The sequence below is a fragment of the Amborella trichopoda genome, chromosome 12 (assembly GCF_054954075.1).
Source record: "Amborella trichopoda isolate Santa Cruz 75 chromosome 12, AtrichopodaSantaCruz75HAP2 v2.0, whole genome shotgun sequence".
In the NCBI taxonomy this organism is placed as follows: domain Eukaryota; kingdom Viridiplantae; phylum Streptophyta; class Magnoliopsida; order Amborellales; family Amborellaceae; genus Amborella; species Amborella trichopoda.
In genome coordinates this window covers 41357409-41372875 of record NC_142347.1, presented here as the reverse complement: position 1 = coordinate 41372875, position 15467 = coordinate 41357409, and the positions used below count along the sequence as shown (strand labels likewise).

The window sequence follows — 15467 nt, the reverse complement described above, 5'->3', positions numbered from 1 at the left end:
TCACCGAGAAATAAGGGGGCATGAGTATAAATTTTAGTTCATATAATTTTTTAAAAAATTACTTTTTCTATTTTAAAGGATGTAATTTGCATTATATCAATTAGGAAAAATTACATATATATATATATATATATATCGGTTATTTTTAGCATTATTACAATTTTACTTAAAATTTTCATTTATTACATTCAAAATTTTGGATTCCACATGTATACCTAGGGGCCATGGATTTTTGTTTCAAAATTGCCCTATTTTTTGATCTTCAAGACCCGGAAAAAAAAAAAAAAAAAATCGGAACTTCAAGATTCGAAATTGCCGTATTTTCGAATCTTTAGGATCCAAAATATTTTTTTTAAAAAAAATCGGACTTTCAAAATCTGAAATATCCCTATTTTCGGATATATAGGATTCGAAATAAAAAGCATTTGCCTTCAATATTTATAATTGTTTTGGATGTTAAAGGTCCATAATTATGTGTAGACAATTTTGAAAAGAAAAAATGTTGAGTTTTCAAATTTTTGACGAGACTAAATTGTGGATTTTTTAAAAGAGCAAACATTTGAAAAAGTTTGTGCTAATATGTTTTTTTTTTTTTTTTGGCTAAGAATATAAAATACCTTAGGAGTGATTTTGAATGAGTTTTATTTCTAATAATTCTTAGCCAACCAATTTTCAAAATGCTATTTCTTCAAGCACTTGACAAGAACCGTACTTTAAGACATTGTCAGGCTACCTAAATAGAAGAAAGCAGTTGGAAATAGTGGGTTTATAAAATCAAATATAATAGTAATTAGTCTATTGAGAGACATAAGGTCAAATTGGTAGTTAAATGATTTACTCAAACTTATGGAGTCGATTATGAGGAAACTTTTGTGCTAGTTGCCAAGACGAATATTGTTTATGTTCTTTTGTTTATCGCAGTTAGTTGTGGGTGGTCTTTGCATCAAATGGATATTAAAAATACCTTCTTATATGTGACCTTCAAGAAGAAGTTTATATGAGTCTTCCTCCAAGTCATTCTAAAAGAAAATGAGAAAGGTCTTGTATGCAAATTAAAAAAAGGCATTGTGTGAACTTAAACAATCACCTCGCACATTGTATGTCAATCTCATCTCAGCTTTGATGAGTGTCAGGTTTCTTAAAAGTTCAGCAGATTCTTCGATGTTTATAAAAAAATGGACTTCAGGTATAATAGTTGTACTCATTTATATTGATGATATTATCGTTATAGGTGATTATAAAAAAAGAATCATGCAGCTGACAAATTATCTTCACAAAAAATTTGACATTAAAGACCTTAGTCAACTAAAATATTTTCTCGATATTGAAGTAGCACATTAAAAAAATGGACTCTTCATATCTCAAAGGAAATATATATTAGAAAATGTTTCTATATTTCCCCTACAACATAGAAGATCTATGCTTCCCCTACCATCCAGCCGTCCAATTTTGATCAAGAGAGCCACTCACCGTTTGATCTTAGATCAGACGTCTCAAAGTATTTTATTTTTCTTTTTTTTATACAAATTTTATGAATATGAAATTTAGTACGTGTCATCTTCTCATTAGGGCGTACCTATAAAAAATATTAAAAATAAATTTTTGATAAAATATAATGACCAAAATAACCCTTGAATTATTTAGGGGTATTTTGATCATTTTATTTTATTGAAAATATATTTTTAATATTTTTCGCTAGTGAGAGTTTAATAGAGGATTGGACCTCCAATATTTTGTGACAAAATAGTTTATAGAAAAAAAAATTAAAAACAAAATAGTGTAGAGACGTGACATTATGATTGGGGCAATCTTAGCCCTCCATTCAGAATAGACGGTTGGATAAGGGGAAGCATATAAGTTTTATGCTGTAGGGGAAGCATAGAAAGCTTGCCCATATGTATATAGATTTGTTGAAAGAAACTGATAAACTGGGAGTCAAACTTGTTGATACTCAAATTTAATTCAACAAATGGAAAACCTATTGAAGATATGGGTTACTTTCAGAGACTTGTGGGCAGATTGATTTATTTGACTGTGACATGGCTAGATATATGTATGCATTTATTCTGATGACACAATTTATGCATGCTCCTAGATCATGTCATATGGAGGCTGTCGATATAATTTTCAGATATCTTAAGTTGTCACTAGGCAGAAGTGTTTGGTTGAAATTGAATGGTCACACTAATATTGTTGGTTATTTTGTGGTTGATTGGGCAGGTAGTCCAATTGATAAGAAGTCAACTACCCGCTATTGTACATTAGTCGAAGGAACCTTAATTACTTGGAAAAGCGAGAAACAAAATGTAGTTGTTCGATCCAGTGTAGAGGCCGAGTATAGAGCTATGACTTCAACTACAAGTGAATTGATGTGGCTAAAATATCTACGGTCAATCCAATGGAGATGCTTTGTGATAATCAAGTAGCTATGCATACAGCCTCCAATCCAATTTTTCATAAAAGAACCAATCACATAGAAAGTTCCATCAGATACTGTTCATCAGATACTGTCCAAGTTGAGCTCCATTAATATCTACGCACCAATTTGAGGGGGAGTGTTGACAGTTATAGAAACCAAATACTGAGTTTCCTATCTTGTATATTACATGATATTATGTTTCCTATATTGGGTTTTCTATTTTATGGGATTACTATTGTAGTGAGGTTCGTTTCCTAAAAGACAAGAACTGTAACTATATAAATCTCTGGTAAACCAAAGTAATTCCTATAAATGAGATACTGGTTTACCCTCCGTAAACGTAGACACCATTGTCGAACTACGTATATGTCTTGTTGATTCTTCATCTCTCTCTCTTTCATCTTTATTTCTTCTATTGCAAATTTTACAGACATCTTCCTCAAACTCTCCATTTTCATGGACTATTGACCCAAGATATCGAAAGTGTGTTTTTTTGTATTTCCTAGTTATTAATCTTAACTACTTCATCGTCTCTACTGCATTTATTATTCATAAACTTGCATTTTATATATTGTCTTAATTGGGCTAATTTAAAAACTTTTAGAAGCAAAAGCATCCCTCCAAAGTTTTAACTTTGTGTTGACGCCATTTCGGGTCTCACCGATCAAAACCATCTCATCTACGAAAAACATCTACAACGATACCTCATCTTGTAGGTACCTAGATAGGTTGTTCATAACTAAGACAGAGATATGAGCTCAATGTTGACCCCCTGATGTAGACCTATTGTCACTGAGAACTCACTCGTTTTTCTACTAGTTGTTCATATACTAATTAGTGCTCAATCATATATATTTTTACCAAGTCGATGTAGTGGTTGGAGACTTATTTCTTTTTTAACACCACTAAATCAAATCCTGAGATACTATATCATAAGTTTTTACTATATCATAAGTTTTTTACCTTTGCTTTAAACTTCTCAATCAGTTGCTTAAGTAGAAAAATAACCTCAATTGTTGTCCTCCTCGGCATAAAACTGAATTGGTTTTCTGATACATTAGTTCCATATCTTAGTTGTTGCTCAATCGCTCTCTCTCAGAGCTTCACTGTGTGACTCATAAATTTGATTCCTTGATAGATCGCACAATTCTGTATGTCTCTTTTGTTCTCGTAAATAGTTAACACAGTACTTTTCCTCCACCCGTATGGCATTTTCTTTGTTCTCAATACTTTATTGAACAACTCAGTCATCTAGTCAATACCAACCCCCCCATGCACTTTCAAACCTCTCTCATGATACCATCTAGTCCTAAAATCTTTCTTATCTTTATTATTTTTAAAGTTTGTTTTTTCACTTTTGATATCCTAATCCTACGAATGTATCTATGACCTCTGCCTTTATTTTTGATAACGAGTCATTCTACTGCTACGTTCTCATTTTGTTTGTCATTAAATAATTTTTGAAAATTATTGACCATGATAATACAACTATTATATCAAACATTATATTAAGGGTGTGGTTTGTACAAAGTTAGGCCCTAAACAATCAAAATAAAGAACATCCCTAAATAGCGTTCTCATGATTTAATAACACTTTGTCACGATTAAATTCTCTCTTTATCTGGAAACCCCTCTCTCTCTCCTCCCCAATTCTTCATGATTTAATCACACTTTGACACCATTAAATTCTCTCTCTAGAAGCCGCTCTCTCATTCTGTCCCCGAATTCTTCATGAATTAAGGGTGCAGTCCGCATTCGTAGCTATAGAGGTAAGGTGCACCTTCAAATTTTATCATGGTTTATAATTTTGATGTAAAATGTTCTTAGGATTATCTCAAAATCTAATTGAGAAATGACATTATGAGACCCTCCCACATCCCTGTGAGGAGGACCTTAAAGGAGCACCATTAAATTTTGACGAAGATCCCTAAAAAAGGTATGACATGGGTGTGGGACTTGGGCGAATGAGTTTTCTATATATCTGTGTCAAAATTTAATGGTAATCTTTTGAAGTTCTACTCACATGGGTGTGGGAGGGTCTCATAGTATCATTACTCAATCTATTTTTATATCTAATGATAAAATTTTAAATTTAAAAAATAGATAAAATCAAATAGATCTAAAAACATATGAAAATCTTGAAAATGGATGGTGTAGATAATATGTTGTAAAATGCACCATTTTTTAGACTTCAAATCTTTTTATTTTTCATGGTCATACATCACGACGAGATGATCAATCAAAGGGTTTTTCAACATTAAAACTACTTTTTTCTTATGGATTTTTGGGGTGCATCCATAGTTCTACATCATAAGGTTGCTCATCCTTATATAAATTTTTTCCATGATTTAATTACACACTTTTGTCACGATTAATTTTTTTCTCTCTCTATAAACCCCTCCCTCTCTCCGAATTGTTGATGACTTAATCGTACTTCACGATTGATCTCTCTCCCTCGCTTCACCACTTGGCTAGTAATATCATCAAGATATTCTTCATGATTTGATCACACTTTGTCACGATTAAATTCTCTCTCTCTCTCTCTCTTCCTTCACCGCTTGGCAAGTAACATCGTCTCTCGATTGAAGACTTATAATATATAGAAATCGAACTCTGTTTCTCTACTCTCCCTCCCCCATGAATTAGGATCCGGTAGAATGGATTGAGAAATTCTCTCTCTCTGCAATTTCAGAGGTTTACTGTGGTCGCCATGGCAAGAAGCTTGAAAAGTTCACAACTTCTCCTCTTTGTGTTTCTTCTCCACCTCTTATCTGTTACCTGGTCATGGAAGAAAGAGGAGTTCAGGAACTGTAACCAAACCCCTTTTTGCAAGCAATCCAGGTCAAGAAAACCGGGCTCCTGCTCTTTCATCGCCTCTGAACCTGTAATCGAAAATGGCGAACTTGTGGCCAAGCTCATTGCCAAACCTCTGCAAAACCAAGAAGAAGAACCAGAGAAACTTGAGCCCCTGATCCTTAGAATATCTGTCTACCATGGAGGAATCCTTCGTTTCAAGATCGATGAAAGCCCTGATTCCCCTGTTACCAAGAAGCGATTTGAGGTTCCTGATGTGTTGATGAAGGACCTCGATGAGAAGAAGCTATGGCTTCAAAGGATATCAAGTCCAGAGAATGGGAAGGGATCAGTTTTGTACCTCTCTCCTGGTTATGAAGCAGTCCTCCAGTTTGACCCATTCGAGATCTATATTCGAAAAGGTAATGACCCAAACGCCATTATTTCTTTTAATTCTAATGGGCTCTTCAATTTTGAGCAATTGCAGAATAAGAGAGAAGGTGACGATTGGGAAGAGAGGTTCCGATCCCACACTGATTCTCGTCCTTTTGGACCTCAGTCAATAAGCTTTGACATCTCATTTCACAAAGCAAATAATGTATATGGAATACCTGAGCATGCTACTAGTTTAGCTCTAGCACCAACAAAAGGACCAGGAATTGAATCTGAACCTTATCGTCTCTTCAATTTAGATGTTTTCGAGTATATATCTGAGTCCCCATTTGGTCTATATGGTTCTATTCCGGTTATGATTTCTCATAATTCAGAGCGGACCACTGGTTTCTTTTGGTTAAATGCTGCCGAAATGCAAATTGACGTATTGGGTCATGGTTGGAATGCTATTGATGGAATTGCCCCTCAACATGAGGCCATCGACACACATTGGATGGCTGAGGCAGGGGTATTAGATGCTTTTTTCTTTCTTGGTCCAACTCCGAAGGATGTAATTGGGCAATACACAAAAGTTACAGGTACTTCAGCGATGCCCCAATACTTTGCAACTGCATATCACCAGTGTAGGTGGAATTACAGAGATGAGGAAGATGTAGCTGAAGTTGATGCTAAATTTGATGAACATGATATTCCATATGATGTTTTATGGCTTGATATTGAGCACACTGATGGTAAGAGGTATTTCACTTGGGATAAGCTCTTATTCCCGAACCCTACGGAAATGCAGAATAAGCTTATGGCGAAGGGGAGACACATGGTTACCATTGTGGATCCTCATATTAAGAGAGATGATGGTTTTGCACTTCACAAAGAGGCTGCAAAGTTGGGGTACTATGTGAAGGATTATAGTGGAAAGGATTATGATGGGTGGTGTTGGCCTGGATCCTCATCGTACTTGGACATGTTGAATCCTGAGATTAGGTCATGGTGGGCTGAGAAATTCTCTTTGGAAAATTATGTGGGTTCGACTCGCTCGTTGTATATATGGAATGACATGAATGAGCCTTCTGTGTTTAATGGTCCTGAGGTAAGTATTGTGATTGATCCATCTACCACCCAGCCTTATCATTTAAATAGAGTTTCTATATGTGAGATTAGTATCTCAAACAAAATTTTTTTCCTCAAAAAGATAGTCATTGTGTTACATAGGAAGATTAATAGATACTGCGATCAATACAGCCTAGAATAGTGAATAGCCCTATAATGTATGTGTTGGTAAAACATGCTGTGGATTGAGCATTTATGTCAAATACTACTACCATTTGAACTTCTATGATATGAAATTGCCCATCTCTTTGGTTATTGATAATAACTTATGAATACGTTGTTGAGAAAATTTACCTAGTGAGAAAAGAAGTTGCTTTTAGAATCTAGCTGATAGCTTGCAAAAGTGTGATTAATCATTTTGGTAATTCATTTGATCAATGTATCTCTCTCTATCATTGTTTGAGAACACAACGATTTTCTGATACTGCATTGGATTAGTCCCGTAACATGTTTGGCATGGATTATTTGAGTGTCTGGTTGGCAATTAATTAAGCCTCTGATTGCTTAAATGGCAAGTTTTACTGAGCATCTATGTAGAAAATGGTAGTAGATTTTTTAATAAGGGCCTGTTTTGATGTACTTGTTATCATTAATAATTCACTATTTCAATGAAGTTAATCCTGACAATGAATTACTCTTGTTTGGCAGTGCCCATCATAAAGTATGTAATATAAACTTATGGGCGGTTGTACAGATAAGTTTGTCTTTTTGACAAGCAATTTTAACCTTAGTCATAGTAATTTGCTCGAAATCACATGTTTTTAGCAAGAAATAGCTAAAAATAGTTGCAACTGGCTGGAACATCATACAAGATACGTGCCATACAGCTGACAAAGATGATAGTCTCCAGAGTATACTAGTTTTAGATAAGATAGTATATTTCAAATAATGTTAACTGTCATCCAAACCGGCCCTAGAGGAATGAGATAATAGTCATATACATGAATGCTTGTAACCCATTACCATAGAGTAAATCATGATTTCTCAAATGGTTGCATTGAAAAAAGGCTGAATGCTTCCCTATTACACATATTATGATAGATTAAAATATGAAACATTATGGCTTTTTAGATATCTATCAAATTAAACCTAACATGTTTTAAATATATTTTTTTGACAAAGTACATGCTTTGAATATTTATAGTCTGCAGTTGTGTCATGCATGTACATCGAATTGAATACTCTAAATTCTTACATGCACACATTTTCCAAGCATCCAAGCATACAATGAGTGTAATTTCTAAATGTGGGTTACATTGAAAGTTTGGTGTATGAACAGTTTTAACATTATTCAAAAAAAGAAAATGAAAGTTGGGTGTATGATGTGATTCTGTTGAACTATGATTAACATAATTTCACGCTAGTGGGATAAGCCCAGAAACTCTAAAAAAGGAAAATTAAGAAATCCATTAAACATGTACGCTGCATCCAAAGTAAGGATCATTTAATTGTAATTCTCCCTTTGATGTAGGTTGATGCATGGAGAGTTTGACATCGATTTTTTTTTTGTGTGTGTGTGTGTTTGGCTAAGGGATTTGCAAAAACTTTGCTAGCATGAAGCAGTTGATATCTGCTGTGGTTTTATCTATGTAGATTTTCATGACTGAAGTGCTTTCCTGCAAAATGCATCTGTATGTTTAATCCTTGTTTAGAACATTGAGTCAGCAGCCATAGATAATATGTTTTTATTGGCGCACCATAGGAGTAAATAATTGTATGGGCGCACAAGTCTGCTCTCAAATCATGTATGGTGACCAAGTAAGTTGGCAGTGACTTGATATTCTGCCTCATCTACTAGATCAAGCAACCAATACTATTCCAGAGGCACCCAATTAGTTTGAACATAAATGTTTATTGCAGTATCTAAACGAGGGTTAGATTCTTTTTACTGATGAGCAAATTTAGATTCGCCTTGAGAGTAAGGCATTAGAATCACTTTTGGTCCTGAGAGCCTCCTGTACAATACAGATGAGGTACTGCACCAATATATGAATTACAAAGAGTATAACTATGATCAACAAATGTACAATCAAAGCCTGTTTAAGGGAGGGATAAGATGGGCAAATAAACTTAGATATCTGTCATATGATGAATGGCCCCAGTATAGGCTACCAAGTAAGGTCTGCTTGCTAGGTGATTGACTTATTGGTTGTGCTGGAAAGCTCAATAATAGTGATTAAGGTTCAAATCATATTATCAAGCTTATTGTAAACTTGACCGATACTGTTCATTGGGGAACAAAATATAGTAAATTAAAAAGTCAGGTTGTTACAATATGGTCAATAGGTTTGGTGGTTAGCAAAGAAAATCTTAGAATCGGGCTTGGCCTCGATTGCTTGCTTGTTGACGATTGTAGCACCGTGTTCTGAGTTGGGTTCCATCCACCGAACTGCCCCCATAAGAAAAGACCAGTTTGAGAAGAGAATTCGCATCTGAGGCAGCCAAGCTAGATGGGCTTGTAGTTATTATGAGGTGTCAACCTGAAAGAAAGGTGTACTTGCAAAATTTGCCAAGAAATGTAGGTTTGATGCTGTAAACACCTACAATGGCCTGAAAACTTATTTCTACTCCTAATTATGAAATTTTAAGCTCCAAAAATAATAAAGATGGAGCATATCCAAAGACACTTAAAAATATTGAAACGGACCATCCAGATAATGTTTTATAAGATGCACTATTTTTAGGAATTGATATCTTTTTTTTTATTTTATTTTATTTTTCATATACATACATCTCGTGGCCAAGATCTTCAACTGGAGAGTTTTCATTAACTTAGCTGGTATATGCTTTTCATTCTTTTTCAACTTTCTGAATAGATAGCTTTGTTGGTGTTGCCTGATGAACTTTAACAACCGTACCATGTGACAATAACGATTAAGTCTTGTTAGCCTTGTCTAGTGTAAGGTGACTTGCTTTATATCATGTAGTGAAACCACCTCTTGTGTTAGAAACCAACTCAATATTATCCAAGTACTGCATATCTGGATTCAAAATCTTTGCGATCCTCACAGTACTTCTGACTTATATATTCTACAAAATCTCATTTTTCATTCTTGCAAAAGAAAGAAAGAAATCAGCAAAACTCCCGCGGATGATACTGATTACAATTCTTGACAGCCTTGTCTAGTATCATGTGACTTGCTTTCTATTTTGTTGCGAAACCCACCTCTTATGAATCTTTCTAAGTTGTCACGAAGCAACGCAATATTATCCAAAGACTGCATATCTGGATTAAAATGCTCTTATTTGCCTTAGGTTACCATGCCAAGAGATGCGATTCACTTTGGAGGTGCAGAGCACCGAGAAGTGCATAATGCCTATGGATACTACTTTCATATGGCTACAGCTGAAGGACTTTTAAAGAGAGGAGGTGGAAATGACAGGCCATTTGTATTATCACGAGCATTCTTTCCGGGAAGTCAAAGGGTTGGAGCAATTTGGACTGGAGATAATTCTGCAGATTGGGATCATCTTAGAGTTACGATCCCAATGGTTTTGACTCTTGGGCTTACTGGCATCTCTTTTTCAGGTGAATGGATAGTTTATACTTTTTTTCTTGTTTTTGCAGTATATATATATGGTCACTTTGTTTATCCATGATGCACTTTACATCTTATGTTTTCTCTGATTTTTTTTTTTTTTTTCAGGTGCTGATGTTGGTGGGTTCTTTGGTAACCCTGAGCCTGAGTTGTTAGTTCGGTGGTATCAGTTAGGGGCCTATTATCCGTTCTTTAGGGGTCATGCCCATCATGATACCAGGAGACGAGAACCTTGGTTGTTTGGGTAAGATAATGGCTATGCTATTCAAACAAGCAATTTTTAGATTAGAAATAGACAACAGAAAGGTAAAGTTCAGCCATCTGTTTTTTTCAATATTAAATTTCTTTGATTCTCTTTTGCACGACTTTTATATCCTTATCGATATTACAACCTCTGCTCACTAGGGAAGTGGGCATACGCCAGAGACATATTTTAAGAAGATTCTTCTCTTGTCGGCCAATTTATTAAAAAATATTAGTACTGTCACCTCCCAATCTATCTGCTCTTTTAGCCAATCCCAAATAGTTGGGATAAGGCTTTGATGATGATGATGATGATCTATTGAAATAAGGAGCCCATCAATTCTAGTCATGACCAAATCAGACTGATTATTTATATTTTTTGAGGGGAAGAACAGTATTAAACCCATTTTCATTTTTAACATTAAAACTTGTTGAACTTAAATCTATATACCTCCCTGATTTTGTCGATGTTCAAATCCATGTGGCTTGGAAAATCCACACTAGCATCTTGGGGCCTCCATGATGCTTCCAATGATATTTAATTGCTTGCAAAAATTTATTTTTATCCCCATCTACAAGGCCCTAAAACCCCATTGAAAATCTTTAGAAGTCCTTCCCAGTCATACACCAACACTCTAGGCTATCCATAAGTAATTCTAACAATTTTTAAGAAGTCGGATCGGCCACCTAGGCTGCCAGGCACCTGCCTAGTTTCCCAGGCTGGCCATACAGAAAGAAGGGGGGTTTGGGGTCTCAAGGATGATATTGGGGGTTTGGGTATCAAACACCCTTATGTTAACTGATGTAAGAAGTATTTTTTTTATTAAAAAAAAACTATTTTTAAGTGGCTTTATGTGTGCCAAAATCATACATTCATGAGCTTGAATGTAAAAACATATTACTAAAAATTTGAAGATCGAAACATACCCAAAATTCATGCAATAACTGTATGGATCGTTAAATATTTACACAAGCGATCTATCCTTAATCCACATCGACTATCATACACTAAAACAGAAAGTCACAGAAGTCGAAAATTCAAAAGTCTTAGGGCAATAAAACTCAAAACAAGAAACAAATTCATTAACTCAAATGTCAAATTGAGTATCATCATCATCACCATTACTAGCAGCACAAGGAACACCACAATCTTCATCTTCACAACCACAAGCAAATGCATTTGAATCTGATGATGATTCCAAATCGTCATCATTAGGTTTTTCTACAAACCCTATATATGTTTTTTTTTTATAGCTGCTTGTTTGGATTCTTCCTATTGTGGATTTCTGCAATTTTAGATGGTATATACCTTGTCAATTTTCTAAGATATTGAGGTCGAACCAATTTTGTAATTTTCGATGGAATCTTGTTACTTTTATGATTTTTCACTTCCAGGGTCCAACAAGCCATTCCATGCTGGGCTGGGTAGGGTCGGGACCCGGTTGTCTAAGTCCAGGTGCTTAGGTAACTAGGTTGGGTCTATGTTAGGGTTGTCCCTACCCGAGCCCAAACCATTTCCAGCTCTAATCATGTTTCCCTCGTGCAACCAGCCTTCTAATTTATAATACCTATGCTAAATTTCTTAGGATGCGATTGTGCATGTCATCAGCATACAATAAAGTTTGTCAAGTTCATTTGATTTAAAAATAGCCTTTTGGTCTTTCCTCTCATAACAAGAAAAATCTTCTTGCACACTAGAGCCCTAGTAAATGAGGTTCCTTACGTACATTTCTCCCTCCTTAAAAGGAATCTTTCCTTATAATAAGGTTTCCTAGCATGTATGAGATTAAGATAAATTTTTACTTGTTTTGGATTTCTTTAATTTTTAATTTTAATTAAAATAAGAAATGAAATTGTTATAATTATGATTTCTTTTGTTTAACATTTTTTTTCCATTTTAAAAGTAGGGATTCAAAAAATTAGTCATGGAATAGAGTCCTATATATATGATGAATTTTAATTCTCAAATAATTTTTTTCAGTAAAAATGAGGAATATGAAACATTTTTAAATTTAAATTTTTATCATGAATTGATTTGCTAAAAAATAATCTGCTTCAATTTAAACTACAAGAACTTTGTTCATGGTTTATTTGGTATGCCTGTGCATTGCACAGACTATGAAGTAGTAGTTGCCTCAGCTGTAAATAAAATTGTTTTTTCTTTTTTGGAACTTCTGCAGTTAGACCTTACCTAGCCTCTGCCAAATAGATTTACAATTTTGTTTGCCATTTGTAATTTAGGTTTCAAGTTTCAAATAATTTGCTTGAGGATGATATGGGCACTTCCATTATTGTTGTCATTGTCCTTTTTTTGTATTGTGGTTTAAGCTATTTGTGAAAAGCATTATTGTCATTTCTTTTCTATGGCTTATAGAGGGAGAGATTGGTCTTATGGACCAAACGATATTTGGTCATTTGTCTGTTATTAACTTTTTGTATACCTTGAATTATGATTATTAAGATCTTTGATTTTAATCTCAAAATTTCTGGTGCAAACCAAATTTCTTCTTTAAAACTGATATGACGGATTCATTGAAGTAACCATGCATGCAATATTGCTTTATACATCAGATCTGGTGATTTCTGATTGCATGCACAGTAATGCCTTTTTTGTTCCAAGGTTCCACTTCAACAATTATTCTATCACATAAAAAGTACAAAGCAATATACCATGATATCAATTCTCAAGATTCTTATTTTCTTATAAAATGGTAGTAATTAATTGTAATATCATTTCTCAGGATTCTTAACCAATATCATTCTGGCAAAGTGCCTGTCGGTATGGTTGGATTAAAATTTGGGGTCTGGTTATTCATTGTTTATTTGTTCATAGATTTGCCATATTGGTCTAAGAAGGGTGAGGACCTTAAATTCCCCCTAACTTGTCCCAAGGTAAAAAATGTGGGTTGTGTTAGGTAAGCAGCCAAAGTAAAATTTTGCCAAAAGTTTTCATAAATTTGGAATATGTGCTATCTGCTTATTCTAAGGTGTTAGCCTCACTGAAGGTATAGCCTTTAATAGAGCAGAATGGTAGACCGGGATTCGTGTAGCTAATCCTAATTAGTTTTTGTCATGTGGTTCATGAATTTCACGTGGTTTTTGACATCTTTTTTATCCTTTCCATTTCTTGAATGTAGAGAGAAGAATACTGCCCTCATCAGAGAGGCCATACACATTCGTTATGCACTGCTGCCATATTATTACACATTATTCAGAGAAGCCAGTGTCAGTGGTGTACCCGTTATGCGCCCATTGTGGATCGAATTTCCTGCAGATGAAGCGACATTTAACAATGACGAGGCATTCATGGTCGGGAACAGTCTATTAGTACAGGGAATATATACTGAGGTAATTCCTTAATTTTCATTCTCAATTTTTTTCTTATTACTTTCTTTCTCTTGACCAAGTTACCTCTTCGAGCTTTGCTAGTTGGGAACCATCTAGTAAGTTTTTTCATTTGATTTATTTTCCGTGTTTACTTCTTTTGCTAGAATAAGTTTCTTGTATGAACTTTTATCTCTCAAACTTTTGTGGGACATTTTTAACAGGGGGCTAGATCGACTATTGTTTATTTGCCACGGGGACAAACCTGGTATGATATGAGAAGTGGGGATGCTTATTCAGGAGGCAAGAACTATACACTGGAAGTCTCTATGGAGAGCATACCTAGTTTTCAGAAGGGTGGCACCGTTATACCAAGGAAAGATAGGTTTCGTCGAAGCTCTACCCAAACGATGGATGATCCTTTCTCTCTGGTATGTCCCTTACACATTATTTATTTGGGTTGTAAAAACCAAAGGGGATTGATATTTGAACTTTCGTTTTCACAATCCGCCCACACATATATGGGCGGAAACCTAATGATCTCAGAAGAGTGCTTGCCAAAAGTTCCATAATTTATCATTGAGAACCGTGGATGCCTCTGTGGTTACCAAATAATTGGTGCATGTTATGCTCCCTTTTCTAGCATTATTCAAAAATGGACTAATAAATAAAATGCAATAATGGCCATTTCTATTTTTTAGGTTATTGCTCTGAACAGTTCCATGGAGGCAGAGGGCGAGCTCTATATGGATGATGGCAAAAGCTACGATTATGAACAAGGAGCATACATCCATCGCCACTTTGTGTTTTCAAAAGGCATTCTGACCTCTTCAAGCATGAGGTCCACTAAAACTAGCAAGAAGACTTTGTCTTCAAACTCAGTTATTGAAAGAGTCATAGTTCTTGGGCTTTCATCTTCGGCCAAGAGTGCTCTTATTGAGCCAGCAAAACATACAACCGAGGTTGAACCTGGGCCACTCACTCTTCGAAAAGGTTCGAGCGCCGTTGGAGTTACTATCCGCAAGCCCAATGTTAGAATTGATGAGGATTGGGCGATTAAGCTTGTTTAGAGACTATGTTCATAAATTTTTGGTGATTTTATTTTTCATGATCACCAATGTAGAAAATTTGGTTCCTCATTTACTGAATTTTGGTCAGTTATCGAAGGGTATGTAGTGGCGAATGTTCCATTTTGAATGGGATTTAACTAGTTTCATGGTTCATGTTCTTTTGATGATGATAAAAAAAATGCAGCATGAGGCTAATAGTTAGGCCTCATTAAATAGAGAGTTGAAATCAGCTTGAGCTGCAATGTACCATTGGGGAGAGCTTTTTGATTTTTCGGTGTCCTAAGTCATTTGCTAATTTCAAAAGTTAGAAATATCATTGAGAGCGAGAGAGTAAGAGTGAGAGTGTGTGTTTAAGACAGACAGGTGCAAATTTGGGTGTGGCCTTTTAATCTAATCCATTCTTATAATTTCATAGAATGTAGTCTGCTTAGCTCTATCACCTCAACCATATTTCACAGTAGGTTATGGTATTATGTCCAAGAGGAAAAGCCACAAATTATTATTTTCTCTTAGCTCTATGTATAATATCAACTTGCGTATACAATACAGACTTCTTTAAATCACCATTTCTGCTTGGCC

The 15467-nt window shown here is 35.0% G+C and overlaps 1 protein-coding gene across 1 annotated transcript; it reads left to right on the top strand.

Moving 5' to 3' along the window:
• The first annotated feature begins 4581 nt into the window (after nucleotides 1-4581).
• Nucleotides 4582-15101, top strand: RSW3 (Glycosyl hydrolases family 31 protein). Its single transcript, XM_006857125.4, has 6 exons — nucleotides 4582-6692; nucleotides 9968-10241; nucleotides 10360-10495; nucleotides 13632-13842; nucleotides 14043-14249; nucleotides 14520-15101. Exons 1-6 carry the CDS (start codon nucleotides 5130-5132, stop codon nucleotides 14886-14888), a joined length of 2760 nt encoding a protein of 919 aa, XP_006857187.1. The 5' UTR covers nucleotides 4582-5129; the 3' UTR covers nucleotides 14889-15101.
• The last annotated feature ends 366 nt before the right edge of the window (nucleotides 15102-15467 follow it).

Bases quoted from the DNA above. Each gene is read 5' to 3' on its own strand.
- RSW3 (XM_006857125.4), top strand. From the start codon at position 5,130: ATGGCAAGAAGCTTGAAAAGTTCACAACTTCTCCTCTTTGTGTTTCTT. The intron at 13,843-14,042 runs GTAATTCCTTAA...CATTTTTAACAG, and splicing joins TACAGGGAATATATACTGAG to GGGGCTAGATCGACTATTGT. The intron at 14,250-14,519 runs GTATGTCCCTTA...TCTATTTTTTAG, and splicing joins TGGATGATCCTTTCTCTCTG to GTTATTGCTCTGAACAGTTC.